At 37.4% G+C, this 24,458-nt stretch overlaps 1 protein-coding gene across 2 annotated transcripts in view; it reads left to right on the top strand.

The window, feature by feature from the left end:
- Window positions 1–24,458, top strand: part of Rab6 (RAS oncogene family member Rab6) — a 102,054-nt gene that overhangs the window by 38,374 nt on the left and 39,222 nt on the right. For both annotated transcript variants that reach the window (XM_065217482.1, XM_065217483.1), the window contains exon 3: window positions 23,835–23,994. In XM_065217482.1, the coding sequence (XP_065073554.1) occupies window positions 23,835–23,994 (160 nt within the window). The remainder of the gene's footprint in view (window positions 1–23,834; window positions 23,995–24,458) is intronic.

Genomic DNA, 24,458 nt, shown 5'->3' with positions numbered 1-24,458 from the left:
TGTTATTTTGAAAGTGTGCTTATACTTTCTGGAACAGTCTATACTTCATGGTCAACGTGCCTTTTTGGGAGAATATCTGAGAAACGCCATTTGAACTATTGAATAGTTTAATATCTTCATCTTGATCAACCTGATGTCTTGAAGAATGAACTAGATAGCTCAATTGAAATTTATGAATCTATAATCTGTGAATATAATTGTGTATTTAATATCAGTTCAACCTGCAATATGGAGAGAATATCTGATTCTCAAGACGTAACTTATATTTTTTTAACAGTTGCTTCAGAATAATATGTCATCAACCTGAAGTCTTGATAACGTATCCAAAGGACTTTATTGAAATCTTAGATTAGCTGGAAATCTTTTAAATATTTCCTGATCAACCTGCCGTTCTTGGAACAATATTTGAGAGACGACATTTAAATGTTTGAACAGTTGCATACCATTAGAATAACTTGAAGTCATCAAACATAACCAGAGAAGTTATTGAAAATCCGTAAATATCAACGAGGATCTGTAGAGTTCTACGAAGTTCCCTGAACTTCTGCGAAGGTTCCTGTACATACATAAAGTTTCTTGAACATAAACTCAATTCTATGGTCTCAAATGAAGCTCCCTCCTTGATCTTGTGGGAAGCTTCGTGAACTCCTGGGATCTAGAACCCGTCAACTTTTATGAAGTTCCCTGAACTTCTAAGATTTTTCTATAGCTTACACAAACTACGTCTGAATTTCTAAAAAGGTTGCTGAACAATTAAGAATTTCCTTTCATACATGAATATACATATTTAAAATTTTAATTTAAAAATAATAAATATAGAATACATAAATCACTAAACATCTACAAAGTTCCCTTAACCTAAAAAAATCGATTTCCACGAAGCTCTCTGATCTTCTTCCGACTTCTATAATTCTATTTTCCAAGCTCTTTTAATTCAACAAGATCCCAAAAGATACAAAAGATACATACCCCCAAATAAGGACCCTGAACCTTTTCTACGAATGTTGCTGAAGATTTGGGCTAAACAAAGTTCGCAAAACTTCCAAGAGCATCCCAAAACAAGTTCGGATGTTCTAATAAGTTTGTTGAACTTCTACAATCTTCCATGGGTTTCTACGAAGTTCGCTAATCATCTAAACAATTTTCCGAATTTCTACGAAGTTTCCTGAACCTTTGCAAAATTCCATGTACTTCTACAGAGTTTTAGTTAGAAGTTCCTCGAGTTGCTACGTAATTCTCAAAAATTCTATGAAATTCACTGAACTTCTATGAAGTTCTTCCTCCCCATCCTCCCCCTATTCTATGAATTTCGATTATTTTCGGAGAAGTTTCCCTACTTAATTCCCCAAGTCCATTAAACTTGAAGTTAAACGTAAGTCCCGGAACTTTAATGAAGTTATCAGAAATTAATCTTCAACGAGCTCAAAACATGCACAAAATTCTCACTTATACGAAGTTTTCTCGAGTTTTTACAACACTTGCTGAATTTCTATGAAATTCTCCGAAGCTCCATGAAGTTCTCCGAGTTTCTAAAAAAATTTCCTGAATTTCTAGGATGTCCCTGAACATCTACAAAGTCCTTGAAGTTTTAAGAAATTCAATGAAGCTATGTAAACATCCCAGAATTTCAATGCAGCTACCCGAATGTCTACAAAATTCGCTAACTTTATTCAAAGTTCGTTTAATTTCTACAAAGTTTGATGTAATTGTACAAAGTTCTCTGAACTTCTACCAAAATTTGCTGAAGTATGTACTACAAAATTCTCTGCACTTCTACGTCATTGTATTTTTGCAAAGTTCGCTGATATTTTCCTAAGTTAGTAGAACGTCTATAAAATTTGCGGCACGTTTAAAGAGCTTCCAGAACTTCAACGAAATTTTCTAAAGTTCTACGTAATTACCTGAAGCTCTATGAAGTTCCTTCAAATTCTACAGGGAATATTGAACATTAACGAAGTTCTCTGAAATCAAAGGATGTTTTCTTAACTCCTACGGATTTTTCTTGTCTTAAACTTCTGTAATTCAATAGACTCAGCATTATAATTCGGAAATATTGAACTCCTTTCCACAGTGCACAGTGGTCCAGAATGTAGATTTAGGTGGAATGATATGTTTTGAGCCTGAAATTGAAACTTTAGACTAAAAGTCTCTTCTACAAAGTTGTTTCTTATAGTTAGGCCCTCATTTTTATGACAATGAATTCTAGGGTGGTTCTTATTATCATTAAAATCAAAAATCTAACTTTTTTGTTTGAATAAATTAAGGTATACATTCTTGGGCAAAGTTATAGCTGAGCTAATTTCAAGCAACTTTGTTGAAAAAAACTTTATTGTATCTTTTAAATTGGCCGATTTAGAGCTATTTTCTTGAATTGAGTTACCCTAACCCCACCCTGGCTCTAAAAACAGTTGTTTTGCTCTAGTTTTCTTATTCCAAATTTCTCAGCAGAGGTGTCTAGTATCCAACTTGGAAAATCAAATTACTTAAAAAGTAATTAGGTTACGATTTTTAACAAAAAAAATCATTACGTCCGATTTGTGTATGGGGTTACCCCACTGTGCTTCCCCCACCCGCAAATTTCAAAGGAAGAAGACATGTGAAGATATTTCGTCGAGATCTCGTTGAAGATTTTTTTCCAATTACACCTGGCATCCCTGCTGCCAGTGGACCTATACAGTGTTTGTGTGTTAAAACAACCCGAAAGAACTCGCTCTGCCATAATGCCAATGATGGTAAACATTGGACTCATCTGGACTCGTCCGACAAACATTGATCGACGAATGTAAATGGTAGCAATTTGTACTGCCACAATGTCGTCGAGGATAGACGTGCAGTCGGCGTCGGCAGTCAAGTATACTAATCAAACATAGTGTTCGCTCACAGAACTGAGAGTGTCGGTCCCTGACGACCGATCCGTCCTAGGCATCATGTTCCAGGTCCAGCAAAAATTGGTCGATTTTGATTCCATCGCTCATGCCCGTTTTGGAACGGCAAGCTGCTCTATTATGGATTCGCTTGCATGCATATTGGATGAATGGGACCTGTCGCTGACCTACTTATTGTCGTCCGTATCCTTCTTATTCCGAAGCAATGGTATATGTACGTGCTTCTGGGGGGCAAGTGCATTTGAGTCGAAAGGAAATGCAACTTCTTGAGTCATGCTTTCGGCCTTCCGGCCATCTCAAAGTGAGTAATTTTAACAGTCGGTAGTCGGTGGTATTCTTTGGGACTGGGAGTTTCAACTTTTCACGACAGAGTATCGTGTGTAGTAGTACCTTATTGGCAATTGGCCAATTTCCGCTCGCTTACTGCAAGGATGATGTGAATTAAGACGTGTAATGTCATGTTGACCTTTGGATGTTTGGGCGGAATGAGGGATATCATGGCTGCACAAACAGTCTACAGTCTACCGGATGTTTGAGCGTCACGTGCCCGTGCCGAAATTGTATAGCAAACAATGACAGAGCAGAGAAGAGGACATTATACAGACATGTGCACGTCATAGTCGTCATGTTGGTGTGTGGGAAGCTAGGCGCCACGAAACTGGAGCATTCTGCGGAATAATAAAGCTTGGGCTTGTGGAACAATGGTGAATGGTGGATTGGCTTCAGAAGCGCACAGATAAAAATGGAAATGTTTTTACCATGACTCGTATAATTCGAATTATTCTGTTTCGAAAAATTACCCTCAAGGAAATCGAATCAGCCTACAAGGATAATTACTTTTTCCGTTTTCACAACTTTCGTCGGCTCTGTCTTGTCTACCCAATAACGCGGTTCAACACTTTGCGACACTGCTGCCGCCCGCGGGCTTCAAATTAATTGCGTCAATTATTAACTAACTTCTTAATTGAGCGCCGAGACAGCAGTAGAACCGACTCGTTCGAAAGAGCTCTGCATGCAGTGCAAATTCTTATCGTCTTTGCTTATAGCTGCAATTTCGATGTTCATTTCTTCGTCTTTCACTCCGCGGCGAGTGAGCTGGCTTTCTTCATCTCAATCGACATTTCCCCCACGTAACTGGATGGTGGTTCATCCGTCGTGTCCGGGGCATGCATACTGAATATTTGATGCTGATTCATAAAACTGAAAATAGCCTCTAAATTCCCACACATATATTTTATTGATTTTCCCATACCACATTGGGCTCGCTTTGGCTTCTGGTGACTCAACCACTCAAGTCCATACACATAGATTGCCAGAAAATTGGAGGTGGAATCGGTTCTCGATGGCTGTGACAGGTTGATTTTGGACCACCTTGCGAGTTGCAACCGACGGACGATGACAACAATAACACGAGCTGTCGCAACAAAAATGAACTTATTTGATAGCAAAAATGGAACCAATGGAGCGAATCATACGCGTGTGCTGTCTACCGCCATGGGGCGCCGCTGGTCATCACCGTCGTCGTCCAGTTGTCTGTCGGATACAAGGACAAAACTTTTTCGATTTCCTCCAGAATGAAACGAACTATATCTAATCTTACCGCTTATATTATCTCTTATCTGATTGTTCGAAGTTCTACGAAAGTTTTCGATATCAATATGAAATGGTTGGATAGTTTGTGATCTCTTAATACTACTTTCATTAAATTGTTGCTGTTATTGTTGTTGATTAAACCGTACCTTAATCAGTTAGGGCCAGTGGTGCTCAACTTAACAATAGTTTGTAATAATGCTGCGGACCGCAACAACAGTTGTTATTAACTCTTTATTGGTTTCAAATTCAAATAAATTTACATTCATATTTTAACCCAGGTGCTCCAGCTACAAAAGTAACTTATAAACCCTAATTGTAATGATATATACCTAGGTGTATTTACGCAGTTCACACAACAAGGATTTTTGTCTGAAATTATTAATTATTTTGTTGGACATCTCTAGACCAACAATTGAAATAGACGGAACAACCAAACGTATACAATGACAGACGAACCGGAAATGCCGCCGAAAAACCTGGAAACTCGATGAGAGAACCGGGAAAAACTAATGAAACATACCATAGGAACACATTTTTACACCAGAATTTCAGAATAAACCATTAAAACAGAGTGATTCTTTACCAATTGAATGTCTTACTCTATTTGTTGCATAATTTTCTTCAATTTGCCGTTGTTTTTAGAATTTAATCATTCAGAACTATTTCAAATTGATTTTTGTCGTCTGAATTTCAAATGTAAAGTGCATGGGCCTTGAAAGAAAATATTGAAGATACTGAATTATCATAAAATTCTTCTGAAATTAAGCAGAAAACACTCCGTGCCATTAAATTCTTTTTGGAACTTCCTTGAAACCCCTTCCAAGAATTTTATTGGTATCCTTCTTAGACTTCCCTTGAACATATTCGGAGACTTTGATTCCTAGGAAATTCTTTTAAAAAAATTCAAAGCATAAATCTTTCGAAATTTTATTAAGAATCCCCTTGGAGTATTTTAATGAATTTCTTTCTAATTTGTGATGCGAATTCTCTGTGATGAAACTTTCGCGCTAGGGTTGAACTCTTAGAACTCTGTTCTTTTTGAATTATCATCATAATTCTTTTGGAATTCTTCTTAAAATGCATTTGTCATTTTCCTCGCGATCCTCATCAGGGTTCTGCATTTTCGAAACAAAGAAAAGAAAATGAACTCTCCGCAGAATCGCTTCATTTCGAGCAATATCATTTTCGTGTAAGTCATCGTGTTTCTTGTTATCGAGTCACGATGAACATTCCTTTTTTGAAACATGACTGGACTATCACATGTTTCGTTCGTCTAGTGCTTCAGTTCATTTCATTTGTAGCAAAGACTTGTTTCAATTGACGCAATGAACGACTCGAAAACTGCTTCCTTCGTTTTTTTCCACTTTCACTTCAATTCGGGGCTCATTCGACTTGTCACGACTTGACGACGCAGGCATCAACATATAGTATCCGAATAGTATCCGCACAATATCGGTTGCCGATACGGATGGCATCCGGATTATATGTAGTAATACCACAAACGAAGTGACAGACGACTAACTGGCGAAGAAATCCATTAAAATAATGTGGTTCACTGTAATAGAATTTTCTTGGAAGCTTGTGCCATCATCCACCAGATGGGTTAGTTTTTTTGTTTTGATTTGAACAAAGTTGATTTTGTGTACAATGATTCTTTGACAGTGTTATGTATCATTTTGTCATTTTTTTTATGCATTTCAGTTTTGAGTAGAGTGAAAGAGATAGAACCAAAACATTCTAATACATTTGGTGAAAATGCTAGTATAATCCAGTAGTAGTGTTGCCATGTGGTACAATCCAGTAGTAGTGGTGTTGCCATGTGGTACACTGAAAAATTGAAATAGCAGGTTAGTCACCAAAGTTTTCGAGCCGCTCCGTCTGTCACTTCGTTTGTGGTAATACATTATTCTTTTATATTAAACGAAAATTAAATTAACGAGGCCATTCTGGAGTCCAAGATGGCAGCCATCGGGGTCGGGGAAAGTCTCAAATACCCCCCTACAATACGTGTATTTTCGGAAGGGAGACGACGCGAAGGTGTCGGAAATCGATATTCGACGTTATTTTGGAATCCCAAATGGCGGCCATCGGGTTTCAGAAAAAGTGTCAAATACCCTAAAGGGTGATACGGTCAAAATTTGGTCAATATCAACTTGACGTATTTCTTTTAATTTTGCATTTAAAAAACCTGATTACCCCTCATTTTGAAGGTGTGTGTGTGTAGAATGTTGCTCCTATTTTGATTTTGGAATTCACTCTTCAGTTGTCAAAATGCCGTCCAAGCAAGAAGAGCAGCGTATCAAAATTTTGCTCGCGCATCGCGAAAATCCGAGCTACTCGCACGCAAAGTTGGCAAAATCGCTAAAAGTTGCCAAATCAACCGTTACAAATGTAATTAAAGTGTTTGGGGAACGTTTGTCGACAGCCAGGAAGTCTGGATCGGGGGGAAATCAAAAACCGGAAGCCGCTGAGACGACAAAGAGAGTTGCCGGTAGTTTCAAGCGAAACCCTAACCTCTCTCTCTCCGAGATGCCGCAAATAAGCTGGGTGTATCGTCTACAACCGTGCCTCGAGCCAAAAAACGAGCCGGACTATCGACTTACAAAAAGGTAGTGACTCCAAATCGCGATGATAAACAAAATACGACGGCCAAAGCGCGATCCCGGAGACTGTACACGACGATGCTGACGAAGTTTGACTGCGTGGTAATGGACGACGAAACCTACGTCAAAGCCGACTACAAGCAGCTTCCGGGACAGGAGTTTTATACGGCAAAAGGAAGGGGAAAGGTAGCAGATGTTTTCAAGCACATGAAACTGTCAAAGTTCGCAAAGAAATATCTGGTTTGGCAAGCCATCTGTACCTGTGGCTTGAAAAGCAGCATTTTCATAGCTTCCGGGACTGTCAACCAAGAAATTTACGTGAAAGAGTGTTTGAATAAACGTCTGCTGCCTTTCCTGAAGAAACACGGTTCTTCCGTACTGTTTTGGCCGGATTTGGCATCTTGCCATTACGGTAAAAAGGCCATGGAGTGGTACGCCGCCAACAACGTGCAGGTGGTTCCCAAGGACAAGAACCCTCCCAACACGCCAGAGCTCCGCCCAATTGAGAAATACTGGGCTATTGTCAAGCGGAACCTAAAGAAGACCAAAAAAACTGCTAAGGGCGAGCAGCAGTTCAAGGCAAACTGGCTTTCTGCGGCGAAGAAGGTGGACAAGGTGGCTGTACAAAATCTGATGGCAAGGGTCAAGCGTAAGGCCCGGCAATTCGGATTTGGAAAAGCGGAAGCCTAACTGAATATTTTTCCTGAATTTTATACTAATTGAACTTGAAAAAGAAATTTAATTTGATTTTTTAAATAAACGATTTCACCGATTTACACGCGTTTTCCCTTGACCAAATTTTGACCGTATCACCCTTTACAATAGGGTATTTTCGGAACGGGGATGCCGCGTAGATGCTGAAAATCGATATCCGAAACCATTTTGGAATCCAAGATAGTGGCCATTGGTTTTATGAAGTGTCAAATATCCTAATATATGGTTATTTTCGGAACGGGACGCTATGTTTTCGATATCCTACGCTATGTTGGAATCCAATATGGCGGCCATAAGGATTCAGAAAGTGTCAACTATCTTACAATATGGGTATTTTCGGAACGGGGATGCCGACAATCGATATTCGATGCCATTTTGGAATCCAAGATGGTGGTCATCAAGTTTCATAAAACGTGTCAAATACCCTAAGATATGGGTATTTTCGGAACGGAGACAACGCGTGACTGCCGAAAAAGGATATCCGATGCTATGTTGGACTCCAATATGCGGCCATATGGTTTCAGAAAGTGTTAAATACCCTACAATATGGGTATTTTCTGAATGGGGACAACGTGTGAATACCGAAAATCGATATCCGATGCCATTTTGGAATCCAATATGGCGGCCATCAGGTTTCACAAAATGTGTCAAATACCCTAAGATCTGGGTATTTCGGAACGAGGACGACGCGTAGATGCTGAAAATCGATATTCGATGCCATTTGTAGGCTATTTGACACTTCTTTTGAAATCGGAAGCCACCATCTTGAATTTCAAGATGGCGTCGGACATCGATTTCTTTCTTCTAGATGTCAACCCGATTCCAAAAAACCCACATTGATCGGTATTTGACAGTATCTCGAGTATTTCACAGTTTTTCTGAACCAAAGCCGCCATCTTGGATTTAAAGACGGCGTGACATCAATTTTCAACATCCCTATTCTGAAAATAACCATATTTTAGGATATTTGACACTTTTCCGCAAATCGGAAGCCGCCGTGGCGTCGGATATCGATTTCCGGCTTCTAGACGTTACCCTGATTCTAAAAAAAACCGTTTGTATGGGTATTTGATAGAATTTACAACTTTTTCTCAAACCGGAAGCCGCCATCGGATATTGAATTCCAATCTCCAGACGTCACCCCGATTCCAAAAATACCCATATTGATGGGACGGCATTAGCATTTCCCATTTTTTTCTGAAATAGGAAGCCGCCATATTGGATTTAAAAATGTCGTGGGCTATCGATTTCCGGCCTCTAGACGCGATCCCGATTCCCAAAATACCTTTATTGATAAGTATTTGACAGTATTTCCCACTTTTTCTTAAACTTGAGGTTGCCATCTTGGATTTCAAAATGGCGTCGCATATCAATTTTCGATCTCTAGACGTCACCCCAATTCAAAAAGTACCCATTTTGATGGGTAAACAAACCACCCGACAATGATAAATTTGACATCCACGTGCACAGATCTATGCGCATACGCTTAAATGAACCGAGTGAACAAACAACAAAAGTCCTAAAACTGCACGAATTTGGATCGAACAGCTTCGCTTCAATGCAAAAGTAATTTCATTTGACAATGAAAGAAGAAATGAAGACTTGTCAAGCCAAAACAAACAGCATGAAAACTGATCGAAAGTGGTTCTGTTGATGTTGAAGGGGATATGCTCGAAGAGAAGACAGAATGACTTTCAATTGAAAGTGATGGTTGACAGCTTCATCGTCGCTTGACGATTTTCGATTGAAAGTGACTTTGTGGGGCCCTGATCCTCATACAAATCTCCTCAGAATCACGTAGGAATTTTCCTTTAACTTTTTTTTTTTCACAACTTCTTTTAAAATATTCAAAAATTACCTCAGAATTTAATTTAGAACTTCCATTCTTCTCCACGGAAATCTCTCCAAATTAATCCAACAATTTCTACGGACTTCATGTCAGAATAATTCTGGAATCCTGCTCAAAACTTCTCCTTCAAAAATTGTGTGGGAATCCTCCTCAATATTTGGTTGAAATAAATACTTCGAACACTTTTAAATTTTACTAAAAATTCCAAGATTCTATCGATGGTTCTGTAATTTGTTATAACCCTTAAAATGTTTCCAAGTCTCAGAGCCTTGAAAATTGACTCCACGACTCATAAGTATGATTTTTTTTCAAATCTGTGATCTTGAAAATTTTTCAAAATCTCACATTTTAATTTTTTCTCGAAATCTTGCATCACAAAGATTGTTATTTATAACAAATTTTGAAAAAAAAATCAGGTTTCAGTCACTACACAAATTTCACAGCCTCAGAATATTGGGAATCTTTTTAAATCACTTTTTTTCTTCCTTTCGGTAAATTCCTTTCAGTAAATAATTTTTCCTGAATATTTTTCAAATATTCGACGTGGGTATTAAATTTCATGAACCATGTTTAGTTTCACGTTCAGCGAGTTCCAACGTCTGTAGATGTTTTTTTTCGTGTTTAACTTTGTACATCAGCCCAAGTACTGGAAGGTTAATATTTAATGTTGGTATCGACAACGGAGTGAAGCCACATTTTCTTTATCTGATATCTCTAACAATTTCCTCTAATTCGCATTTGTATCAAGTTCAATTTTACCTGAATTCACAAAATTCTAGGGCTTTGCAATCATAAGATATATCGAGCATAAAAAGTGATACAAATTGATTTTTCAAAGTAGTATCTCGAAAGATCAATGCTTTGTTTTGAATACATTAAGTGCCTCATAGAGTTGAATTTATACTTTCAGCTTTAAAAAAAAAACTTTCAGTAATTTTGCTTTTTATTTTTCCCACAAACAATCTCCCAAAATTTACAGTTGGTCACGTTTTTAAAAATGCGTACTATTTCGTTTTTTGTTGAATTTTAACAACCGGTTTAAGATTTGCACCGGGAAAAAACCGGGAATTTTAAATTGAAAATTCACTGGCCACCCTGACAATGGCTTTAATCGCAAATTTCTTGAGAGTCAAAACACATCCACGCAATCTAACACCACCATCTGATAGAGAAAACTTCCTTTATCGAATGGTATTGTCAGTTTAAGAGACGAACCAGCCCAAGGCTAAAAGTCTCTTTAATAAAGAAAAAAAATCTATGTACCTCGGTAGTACATTTGAAATTCTTTTTTCCTGTTAGGGAAAAAACTAGACCATATTGGCACAGCGTAAAGCATGGCCGTGGTCGGTCTATAAAATTGTTTAATTATTAGAAGTTTGTTCTTCAGGCAAAATTTAGATTTTCTGCTTATAGTAGAGTACGCAAAATTTTATATATTTGTTACATATGGCTTAGATGCGCTCAATGTTATCCATAAAAGTTAATTTTTGATCAAGTAGTAGTCCAAGATATATGTATATATATATAGCCATTCCATAGCAAAACGATATTGTGGTTCTCAGAATTTCGTTAAATTAGTAGTTTTGTTCCTTATCGCAAAATATTAAACCTGTAATGTGTAATGTTGTCAGTAAGGTATTTCCATGTTAAGGTGGTCCAAAAATCTTGTTTTTTTTTCAACTTGCAACATGACTTTTGAAGCACTGAGCCGATTTCAAAGATCAAAATATCAAATGAACGGTAGTGCTTAGATCTAATTTTGCGCCTACTAAGCACAACCCGCGCTTTCCCTTATTTTTTCGAGCGGAAAAAGGAATGTTTTCGCTGCAGATGACTTCTAAATGTATTTACCTTTCCGTACGTACCGTAAAATTTTATCAAGAGTAGGGTTTTTGATCTAATTTCCGTCCTACTAAGCACAACCCGCGCTTTACCTCTTTGCTGAACGAGTTTAAACAAAAAATGTAATATTTCTATCAAATATGACTTGCAAATTTATTCACCTTTCCATACGTACCGTAGGATTTGATAAAGACGCACAAATTGTTGAGATATTGTCTAAAATCTAACACTGCTTCTTGATTCTAAATTCGTTCTACGAGTTTCAATTCCGTCCTAACGCATTGAAACGCCATTAGATTTTCTTCGTCCTACGGATAAACGTAGAAAAAGGGGATTCGCTAGGAGCGCTTCTTTTGTTTTGAGAACAATGAGCGTAAATATTCATACAATGCGCTCTAACAGGATTTATGTTGTAGCTAATGAGCTAGCGCATCGGAACAAACCTATTATGGATTTGTGCACGTTGAAATCATTGATATTATAGATCTTTTCTGATCGATAGAACGGAAATGGGCGATTACGACGAAGTAGCGCTCTACCCTAACTAATTGTTCAAATATTGTTTAAAATCTAACACTGCTTCTTGACCCCATTTGGTTTTTATATTTTGCCTTGAAAATTTAGGCTGTTTTACACAACATATCAAAAAACCAGCGATGTTTTTTTTTTTTTTTGAGTTTGATTTTTTGAAGTTTTAAAGTTTTGGGTTTTCACTCAATACTCCTATACGACTAGACTACCATGCGTCGTGACCATATTACAGTCGCTATAAATCAATGGGGAGACTCATGGTAGCGGATTTTGCGAAAGCTCCCCAAAAAAAATTAAACCATTATTGTTACGGTTGTATTTTTCAACTATCAATTGAATGATAATGCGAATAATAATATTTTTTTAAAGTAAATGTTAAACTCAAATTTAAAAAAAAATATTTCAGTAGATTTCCATTTCTAGATTCTCAAAACTATCAATATATATCATCTAACTTACTCAGCTAATTTAAGAAAAAGAATTGATTGCTGGAAAAAAATCATAAGATTTTCAATTGTGTGAAATGTAAGTCCATCTTACTTTTCAAAAATTCCTAAAACTTTGAAAAATCCCGGGTTTATCGGAATTTCAGAAACCTATTAACCCGAGGGTCCAACAGATATTCGTCAATCTTGGCACTATTTATAGTGTTTAAAATCCCCAGAGAATCTTGCACCAAAGCTCCAGAAACCCCACTGTGGCAAAAAGAGTTTAGTTTGAAATAATAATTAGTATTTCATACTACACTCTGTCTACCATACCGACAACTGGATTAGGCTATCTGAGGCCATGAGGCCCCAATTTAAGGAAATAGATGATTACTGGGAAATCGGTAAAACCGCGAAAAAGCTGGAAAATCGAAGTCACCGAAGTCTAAGAAGAATTCAAGTTAATTTAAAAAAGAAAAGAAGCTTCAGTGAATTCTTAGAAAATACTTTAAAATTCTTCGAGAATCTAAGAATGAATTTCATTAATTGTTTGGATTGTTCTGCAGTGAATTTCGAATCTGTTATAAATAATTGTTTAATGGATTCCCAGAGAGAATCTCAAATTTATTTTAAAATAATTCTGGAAATTATTCTAAAGGAAATGCTTGAAAACAAATTCTCAAACCTGGAGGAAACTAATCGGGTCACCATGTGATTAATTACCTTGAATGTTCGAAGTCTTATTGTTACGTCAACCTTAAATTACTATAAAATCAAGAAATTATTTGTAATAGGGTTACGGGATGGAATGCCCTCCCCTTGGCTAGTTTTTAACGTTGGTGGCGAGCCTAATCTTATGCTTCTTAGTGGAGCGTTGCACAATGGTCGGAAAATGTGAATTGCGACCAAAAGTCTTTTTATAGTTGCAAACGCATGGTTTACTACTCTATGTTATATTTTTTGCAATAAAAGAATAATAAAACCAAGTATGTGTCATCAGGGGCGTAGCCAGGTTTTGAACTAAGGAGGGGTAATTTTTTAATATGGATTGTTTTAAGCCAATGCCAGAAGACCGAACACCGAACCCTTAAACGTATCTGAGTAATGAGGAGGGAGGTGTTTACGTGACCATTCATTTTGCATGTGCTCAAACAGGGGCATATTACAGCTGTCAACCCAATACATTTAGTTTGAATCCAACATGTTTTCGATTTTGACATTTTGGTACCTATCAGATTTGACGTTGAATCAATGGAAAAAAGAATAGTTTGGTTGGATATTTCGTGAAAATGAGGATTTCAAAATGTGATTCAGTGATAGCCCTCTGTGTTTAAGGAACATTGGGTCACAATCATCAAATTCAGCGTTTGATTTTTCGGTAAAGATTAAATTTTCTTTAAACAAACATTATAGTCAGCAAGTATACAACATGTAATTTATTCGATTTCCATATTACTGCTGTCGTCCATTGGTGATGTTTTGGAGCTACATCCAATTGTTCAAAGAATGCATCCAGTTGATCAGGATATTCTAATCTGATGTTTTCGTTGGAATCCTCTTCTATTAACAGTAGAAGTTCTTGAACACGTTGGGGTAGTACTTTGTGCTTCTTCTTCTGCAGTCTGTCCTCCAAATAAACACTAGAAACAACAGGGTCACTGGAATCTAGAAGCCGATGAAACACATCTTCCTAATTGCTCAAACGAAAAGATCGGCGGGCATGTTTCAAACGGTATTCCCTCAAAATTGTGTTTCTTGCTTCGGCCGCTTCCTCTGACATTTGTCCTACCGGCAAAGGCATGTTTCTTAGTGTATCCGCACCGTGTACTAAGATTTTATGCAAAGTAGGTGTCATTGGAGCCCACTTGTACTTATCGATGTATAACTCAGCTGTTTCATCACACAGTCTTTCGAATTTCGGAATGTCGATAGGCAACTGACATGCTAGCGATATAAGGATGGTTTGCAGATTAATTATAAGATTTTCATCTACCTCAAGAATTTCAGCCAGCTTAACCGGATCTTCAAAAGCGCGTCTTGCAACGTTTCCTAAATAATAATTGAAAATATTATGCAAACATTAAGAACTCTCAAAACAAATTATTTAAGGACTACCTGTTGTGCTCGTTCCTCCTGACGGTCGTGGAAAATCAAGTCTTAGATGCAATTCATTCCAGAAGCGATTTTGAATTTCTTTCTTACGAGCTGCAACAATCTTCTTGTTGTTCTCACCTTTTACTTGATACAATTTTATGGGCAGTTTGTACGATATATGCGTAACAACATCCAAAAATCTCATCCACAGATGAAGCATCGTACACCCTTTCGTCAACATATGCTGATTGATAAGGAAGCTTCTTGCAAGGTGCAGATCATTCATTTTGGATGGAAGACACCCACATATATAGCATACTAAACTGGATTTTTCATCTGATATATGCAAAAGGCATTTCCCATCGAGCATCGTTAGAAAAAAATCGCATTCAACCTCCAAAGTTTTTCCTCCGACGAAACATGTGGTGGGATTTAGGTTGGAAATTTCCTCTTCAAATTCCTCTTTAGTGCGCCGAGTTAGCTCTGCTGATTCCTTCTCGAATTTCACGGTTTTTGGCCGACAAAACTTTACTGACTGAGGAGTTGCGTTCGCCCATAGAATAGTATCACCACAAGTCAATTTTAGTGGCAAAGTAGATGTTACAAACACGGATGTCTCATGATGATCATCAACCGTATTATACTCCTGATTGAACTGAGACTGAGAAGAGCTTCCGTCAAACCCCCAGCAAATGATTAGTTTTGCTTTGAAGGTTTGGCTGTCAAAAGTTTGAACTTGACGTGATATAAAATCAGACTGGCTATGTATAATCCTGTCGATGGTATGGTCAACCAGATCCTGCAATGGTACGGTGGCTTCAGTTTCAGTGACGACAACGTTTTTAGGACGACATTTCTTTTTGGCTTCTATGACTGAATCATACGATGGCAAAAAATCATGGCCGTGAGAAATTGCTGCATTACGGACCTTCCTGTACTGCTCCTTTGTCAATTCACACTCCAAAAGTAGTGCTAATGCAGCATCAGGGCTCATCATACTACGGTTCGTTTCTTTCTCGATGCTTTTTTTGCCTTTGATATTTGTCAAACCCGATACAACTTCACCATCGCCATTTCTCGCTGCAATATACTTCGCTGTATCGAGCGCCAGGTTAGTATTTTGTTCAAAAAGTTTCGATATTTCATTGACCGTTCGCCTTTTTGACCTTCCCGATTGAACATCATAAGAGAGTTTCGGTCGGCCCATCTTGCTTGTACATGGTTTCTTGGCTAACACAACAGCCGGATCCGCAATGTTCTCCGTTGGCGTTGGTTCAGAAACATTCACAGGAAGCCTGTAATCAATACTCATCCACTTTGCATGATGCTTAAGGAAGTTTTTGATTTTTCGGGAGCAACACTTAAAACTTAATAAACCTTGCTTTAACTCTGCAACGTAAGATTTTTCGGTCTCGAGTTTCAAAAATAGTGTTGAAGCGGCTTTCGATTAATTCAATGCAATCATTGATGACATCACTAGACTTTGGCTTGATGAACAAATTGATGAGATCTCTTTTATTCACTGCCATATTGCTGGCATATAACTTCACGCCGAGTTGAAACAAAAGTTTGAACACGAATGAGCACGAACAACGAAAACCAGCCACTTATCTGTTAGTTGTCTTCTTCCTTTGCCATCTGTATTCTGTTACCTTCCCTTCGCGTACGAACCAATCCTTGCGCGCTCGCTCTGTTATTGGTTGATTGACTTGCTAATGGTGCTAAACGCAGGTGAATCATGTCTTGACGTGTTTAACGCGCATGCCAATGAATGAAACAACAACAAGGTCTTTTGTTATCTTGAGATTGCTTACCCGCGATCGAGTAAGGATTAGTAACACTCTTATGAAGCAGAAAATTCACAAATGTTTGTTATTAGATTCCGTAATGCAATTAGATTGCGTAGACAAATAAATTTACCGGTTCAACGGCTGGTCACCACTATCAGCTCCAGAAAGTGCAGGGGGAGGATGACACCCCTATTGTGAGCCAGTTTCACTTCGTCAATGAAATCATATAATCATGTTTTATAATCAAATAGATCTCCTTCCTTGAGGTTAAACCCCCTTGACATGGAGCCGCATATGGTGACCAAATTCCTTGTATCGTCAAAGTCAATCGCGAACGTAAAAAAATGCCAAAACTCAAAAAAGAGCAAAAACATAGCAGTTTTTAAATGCTTCGTTTTAGCGTTTCCGCAAGTTTCCGCAAGCTTTTATTGCATTTTTCGAAAGATAATATAAAGGGCTTTCAAGTGCTCTATGGAAAACTGCGGCGAACAGAGGCGTACTTAGTTATTTTTATGAGTAAAGACCATTAAATTTACCTTAACATTATATGTAGTTTTATACAGGCTCTATTGCGTTTAAATTTATAGATTCTACAGTTTCGGATAGGTCAAAATATGAGCTTTGAAATGGTATACAACAATCATATTTAGAACTCTTTTTATTGTTGTATAACATATTTTTTTTTAAACAACTTCAAATTGGTATTTATAAAATGGCCAACTTTGGAGACATTTTGCATAATAAAACTTTCTTCCTGTTGACATATTTTCATGAATCCTGAAAATATAAACAATAAACTACAAAAAAAAAACGATGAAAACATATAAAAATCGAACATTGCATTGTTGGCACTTTTGGCCGCCCATTTATATGGACCCCTTCTTATGTGGGTTGGAGACGGTTGGTTTAGGTCCGGCATCGTTGGCTTATGCTGTGGCAGGATTACTGAGCTTCCCCTCTCTGATGAACCATTGCATGAGAGAACCAAAGTTCTAGGCTGAAGTGATATCATCACACCTGCTACTCCTTTTTTAAGAGTTGCGTCGTAGTACGCTTACGTATAGGCACTGACCTGAGGGCGATACTGGCGGGTTTTTTTTCCGCAAATCACTCTTATTTTATTTATTTTTACACAGATAGATTTATTTGGAATTGAACGGGAATTGTACAATTGAAATATTTCAGAAAGTGCCCAACAGTGCTCCTTCTATTTGCGTGACAAGCTTTCATTGTTGTTTTTATTGAGTTATTACTCAGGGAACAATGTTAAACACCATTTTTGTACATAATTACAATACAATCTTATACGTGCTTCATTATGATTTGGGATAAATGTTTGAACTATGGCTAGGAATTTCCACTGTAGTGTGCTTCTATTGTGACATACCCATACGTATTTTTGTGGTGCGACATAGTGGAAACGTGTGAGTGTAGTTGGACCACATACCCTATATAATTTAAAAATCAGCTAGGAAACTAACTTCAAAGTGAAGCATTTTAGTCACTTGAAGGCATGGCTGGTAGCGAGTCACTTTTTAGTGACTTGGTCACTTTTTTCAAGCCATTCACTAAAAAGTCTCTTTTTTTAAGGTCAAGTCACTAAGGTCACTTTTTCTTGTAATCAGTCTCTATTTTCAACTTTTTTTGGAGTGAATTTATTTCATGATTGATCATTCTTTGCTTTATGACGTTTAATTGTCTTTTTCTATCTACAGGGTGGCTTCTTATTTTTCTAAATAAAATTACCTGAGTTTTATAGGTTTTTCCAGAACTTTAATAGATAAATTCCAGGCTATTTTTAAAATGCGTTCAAAATATGCTTTTTTGGAAGATAAAATAACAACAGTAATTAACCCAAACGTTTTTAAAACATGGCAATCAGTTTTAAAGAAACAGCTTTACAATCAAATCCATTGAATGTTGAAGTTTAGCACTTACTTAATTTATCATTTTAATAAAGTTAAAAAACGTACTTCATTTGAGTAAGTCCAAGATCTAAAAGTTTCGTATTCCATGTACAAGTTCAAGATATTTAATTTCAAAGTGCCTGAATTAAGGAAAACAATTAAATGATTTATTTCAAGTTCGTAATTAACTTTATCAAAGATTAGAGATCTTCATTGCAGTCCCAACACATTGTAGAAAATTTGAATAAGTTCTGAGGAATGAAAGGAAATGCTGAGAATTTCAGTGAAGATCCATAAACAAACTAAAATTTCCAGGAACTTTTATGAAGTTCCTAGAATTTCAGAGCACATCATAGGTGTTAAGCGATCTTGAGAAATATAGAAAACTTGAAGGGTATTGTGCAAATTTTTAAGAAGTTCTAAGCACCTCAGAAAAGTTAGATCTAGAGATCGTTGGGAAATTTCAGATCTTAAGAGCAGTTCCCATGTCTTTAGTTCAGACTTTTGGAGCAGTTTAAAGATCTATAATCGTAAATTCAGAAAAAAATTGAGGACCCTTAAGATGTTCCGAGAATTTCAGGGGAGTACAGAGACCATCAGAAAATTTATGAAAACTTCAGAAATATTTCAGGAACTTCACAGAAGTCCTGAGAATTTTAGGGAAATTTATCTTCAATAGAACTGAGAGCTTTAGGGAAGCTTCGAGAACATCAAGACAGATCAGAGAATCAAACGGCAGTTCAAATAATTTCAAGGAAGTTGTCGAAACCATCAAGAAGTTCCGGAAACTTCAGCAAAGCTCCTAGAGAATTTCTGGGACGTGATAAAAATTATGTGAACATCCGGAAAACGTAAGAGTAATTTATAGGTGTTATATCATGAAGATTACAAGAACTTAAAAAATGCAAAAATGGGGTATTCCAAGAATTCTTTGATTGAAACGAAATCGTCAGGGAATTTTGAATAGATATCAGAAAATTTGCTGGATTATTAAACCAACTTAGAGAACTTCTGGTGAGCATAGATAAGTTTAGGTAAAATAAGTGAGGGTTTATAATGGTTAGAATACTTAAGGAAAATTTACGAAACTTCAAAGTTGCGGGTTGTTAAAATATACTGATCAATTGAGGGCAGTCTATAGAACTTTTAAAAAATTCGGTAATCGTTTAAGCAGTTTTAATAACACCAGGAAAGTCTAGACTATTGAAGAAGTTTTAAATTAGTAAATCATAAAACTATATTGGAAGCACAAAAGTTCCAGAAATTTAGAAAAACTTCGAAAACTTCACAGAAGGACAGTTAAACATTTTTAGGACGGATCAAGTAAATTCAGCGCAGTACAACAAGCTTCATGAGAACTGCAAAAACGTTACAGGAGTTTTGAGAATTTCAAGAAAGAACAGAGAACCTCAGAGCATTTCCGTTAACATTAGAGAAGTCACATAAATTTTAAAGAAGTTTAGAGAACTTCAGCAAATTGTTAAACCTTTAGAAGGGATCCATGATCGTTAGAAAAATTAAGGAAACATTAGGAAGTCCTATAAAGTTCAGGAAAGTTTAAGAATTTGATGAGTAGTATTGTGAGCATCAGGCTAGTTTCTTAAACTACAAAAGCACTTCAAGGCAGTTTCATTAACTTCAGGAAAAAATTGGAAACTTTCTAGTTGTTCTGAAGACCTCTCCTGAATTCACTTAATAAAGCTAATGAACTTAAATAAGAAAATTCAGAAACTCTAATAACATTAAGTAGATTAACAAAAGAATAAGGATGCAGGGGGTCCGCTTAGGGAGGCAACTAGCCTTTAAAGTTGTAGAATATATCTTCCTATTCAGCTCAATAAGAAAACGCAAGCAGACCAATAGAATGCAGATTAACAAGGAGAGGAATAGTTTAGGAAATAAGTAAAATTAGAAGTATGTGACAATTAATAACTTTTAATATTTTGTAGGTATTGGTTTCCCCTGCGTTTATCGTACTCGATTACTATATTATTCTCTCAATACACGAAATCTCTGATATATGCCGTTAAAGCATTTGAGTTGACTTATTTCTTTTTGTTCAAGTACTTACATTTGTAAACAGCAGGCAATGTTAATTTATAAACTAAACCCTACGTGACTGTAAAATCGATCTTTCAATACGTGGTATTGATGCATGTTTATCTTTAAGCGGCTGTCGGATTCAACGCGCCTACGTCTACGGAGCTTACGCAGAAGTGATTCGCAACTCGGTAGCGCTTGCCAAAAGTTTTTTGAGCTTATGTAGTTTAGAATTTGTTCGGTACGGTCGCGAAATTTTGAAATACGTACGGTGAAATAACTAATTTGAAACAAAGCTAATAAAAAGTAGAATATCTAGAAAGGAAACCAAAATTAATCAACTTGCCAACAAAGGCTATCACATTTACTGTTGCGACAACCACTGGGTCGTCACCGGGCGATTGTGCGACCGAGCGCTCCCTCGACTTGGTCGAGTGACATATAGTATGAGGAATGACAACCGTTGACATCGAAAACAGTAATCAGAAGTGTTTTTCTAAGAAACACGTTAACACAAAGTGAAATTCATCTGCTTGTGGAATTATTTAATATTGATATAAACCTAATTGCTTTTATTTAGTACTAGAATAGTGGTCTGGATTAGTAAAATCTAAATATTATAAATCCGTAAGTCATTTGTATTATTACATTCAGAATTTGATCTAATTAGTTTCCTAACCTAGATTCACCACTACCTAAATCTAAAGTTGAAAATAAGATAATTGGAATCTAAATTTGTTATTCTAATACTGAAATGTAAGTACATTTGATACCTATATATCGATATAATTAAAACCTAAATAAAATTGCAGCTTTGAAGCTGTAAGTAACAGAAGCAGAATTTCAGTGTTTTGTTTCCAAACTATCGCAACATTTACGTTGGTGGCACTCGTTAAATGATAAAAAGCCTTTTTTTTATCGCCTTGGTTGATTCGAACGGCGTTCGGAATTCGCGCGGTTTTCGTAACTTACATAATTTAGATATTTCGTTCGAAATAGATTTACTTATTTAATTGGTTTACTACGCGGATGTATCTACGCGCACACGTCACAGCATTTTTTCCATAACTATCTTGAAACAATGGGGGTTATTCCGAGAGTCGAAGTGACTTTTGTCACTAGTGAAGTGAGAAAAATCACGTCGTGGTGACGTGACTCTCCATTTAATTTGCACAGAGAGTCACGTCACCACGACGTGACTTTTCTCACTTCACTGGTGACTAAAGTCACTTCGACTCTCGGAATAACCCCTAATACACACGGAATCCAGTGTTCAAGCTGCCAAAATAGGCTAGTCCTTCTGCTGTATTGTCAAGTAACATTTATTCAAATGGGTCAAGTCTTGAAAACTAAGCTGTCACGCAGCTCCAGCTTGATGCCCAATAAAAAAAAATGAAAAAATAAATCATGTCAGCCTAATTTTTTTAAGTTCTGGCCAGCCATAATGCTCGTATTGCTTAACCTAACCTTCTTACTACTACTACAGTCAACTGCTTTTGCTTTTGTGACTCAATAGAAAAATAAACATTGACTCACACTCCATTAGCGAAATTGAAAAGCTCTTCCAAAAATCAAGAGCAAACAGAACATATTTCATGGTGTTACCTGTCACCTACATGCATGGATCCCTGTTTGTGGCACGTGTCAATCATTCACCCTTGCTTGTGTGAGTTTAACAGTACCTATTATCGAAAGATTGAATGAAATATCTTACCACTTTTAGTTTTTCAAGGTCCAAAAATTCAAACCCAGTTTTTAACGAAGCATAATTTCAGATTGCAAAAAGCTATCGTCATTACATTTGTTTAGCTATTTTACACAAAATGACGCAAAATGAAATAATGCGCCGGAAAAACTGGGTTTTAATGTTTCGAAAAAGCATCAAAGTAAATTGCCTCTGGATCATTTTCGAAGGGACGTATCAGCTTCTGTAAACAATGCATTTTATCGTCGATTTAACGTAACTGGTAGCTTGCTCACGCATGCTAACACTATCATCAGATGGGGAAAATCTTCCTTTCGAAAATGTAATCGAGATTTCTATATTTAAGATTTAAGTATTTAAGGAAAATTAGGTGTTTATTTTCAATCGCGTTACATCAACCATAACCAGTTGTGAAAAAGGTTCACTTCAAACAGAATCCGCTAATAAATCGCCTAATATTTCGTCGAAGGGGCAAGGTTCCAGAACGCATAAAAAGCAATCGCTTTGAATGTAAACGTAAATCATTTTAAACTCATCATGGCTTATACGCTGTGCCACCACTTTTACGTAAACAGAGACCGCTCGGTAGTATTTATGGTGTCGCGACGTCCTTTTGCCCACCACCACCACCACCAGCAGCAGCACCATTGTGGATTAGGTTGCATGGGTCGTTAAAAAATAATGTGTACGGAGACATCCCGACGCCATCGACGGCCGTGCTCCTGATTCGTTTAGCAGTGCAAAATTGCCCCCCTATCTAATATGGCTGTGCTGTTCCGACTACACTCTTGTTTGTTTGAGTTGGAGAGTTTTCACCGTTCGCCGCTGTATCGTGTCGTCCCTTTTCTGTCTCTCTACAAAAGGACTAATGGGAGTCACTTGTAAATATTGGATTTGTGACGGATTTTACAGATGGCTTTGTTCGGTTCATGTTGTGATGTTTACAGTAGCGTTTTTAATAGGAAGCATTATTGTGTAATAAATTTCGATTCGTAGCATCTCTCCAAAGAGGGAAGCTCGCTATTTCCTGTCCACATAAAGCGAGCCTTCGATTCCGTGAGGATGTTAACCAACCAGTACATTACTCTTCATTCTTAGTGGGCCAACAAAAAAGTATCCCAAAGGTGCCGAAAGCAATTCACCTCAACAGTTTAGTATATGGCCATCTGATCCGCCCTTATCAATATTTGATTACCGTACCTGGGTATGTACGTTGCCAAAGTTCGTTTCATCGTGATTGCGTTACACGTGCCTTGCCTGCCAAACGAGTCTCGACTGATCCGGCCGACACGCAAAGGTACTTTCACCTTAAAATGCGCCAAGATAGAGGGATAGGCTGCACTCCCGAAGGAAGGTGTTGAGATCTCGTGGAAAAACGGAAATTCCACCTACTACACTTATCCAACATACACACATACGCGCTCGCATCAGACATTCCGAAGGATACTACTTGCCATAAATTCGCAAGATTTATTGTTGAAGAAAGCGAAATAGCGCCACGTCTCGCTATGCACGCCGTCGTGTTCACCGTCGTTGTCGTGCTGAGGGTAGCCATAATGGAGCTTCACCTACTAAATACTTCAAGTCGAATACGTATACGTGTGCTCGGTGCCAGAATCGATACATTTCTTGCGAATAATTCCATGCCTGCTCAACTTAGGTGCTATATTATGAATTGAAATGGGTGGCCTAATACTTCCCATGGGAAGCTCGACTGCTTTTATTCTCCTCGTACCGGAAACGAAAACGGTGCATTAGCGAAACAACTTCTTTTTGCATACCTACGTATAGAACCAACGGCTAAGAACATGTTGCTAATACCTTCTTCTTTTTTTTTACTTTTCCCATTTCAGGCAACGATCGGTATAGACTTCCTGTCGAAAACCATGTACCTAGAGGACCGAACAGTGAGATTACAGCTGTGGGACACTGCCGGACAGGAGCGATTCCGATCGCTGATACCATCGTACATTCGTGATTCAACCGTAGCCGTAGTTGTGTACGATATTACAAGTGAGTCTCCTCCGAGTCCCCGCAATCAAAAAGCTATTTCTGCGTCCGTTCTTTTTTCTTTTATTTTGAGTGGAGCAAAAGTTGCTTGTGCGTTTGAAGAAAACTTTGAATGGAAGGGAGAGGAAACTTTCCCGGCAAATGGTCCTTGTTGGAAAACAGAATTATCGGTCGTTGGACGTCTGGTTGAAGCTATAAGTGCGGACGCTTGGAAGTGGAAAAACAAACGAATTGGATTTAATGTGCATTTAGTAGGATTTCGGTGTCCCCATGGTCGTGACCTTTGGGCAGGAGTTGAACCCGATTTGAATTATACAGGATGTGTGTGTATGGAATAGTTTGATAAAAATTGTGGAGATTTGAACCACTTATGGTGACCGTTTTTGGCTTTGTGTTTAACTTTTTATTTGTTTCAAATCCAAATTAAATTAAATTTCATTTTAATCTAGGTGCTCCAGCTACAAAAG

Source organism: Ochlerotatus camptorhynchus, unplaced genomic scaffold (genome assembly GCF_037179485.1).
Source record: "Ochlerotatus camptorhynchus isolate MF236.1 unplaced genomic scaffold, CSIRO-AGI_Acam_v1.1 ptg000077l, whole genome shotgun sequence".
In the NCBI taxonomy this organism is placed as follows: Eukaryota; Metazoa; Arthropoda; class Insecta; order Diptera; family Culicidae; genus Ochlerotatus; species Ochlerotatus camptorhynchus.
This window is presented reverse-complemented; position numbering and strand designations above follow the sequence as displayed.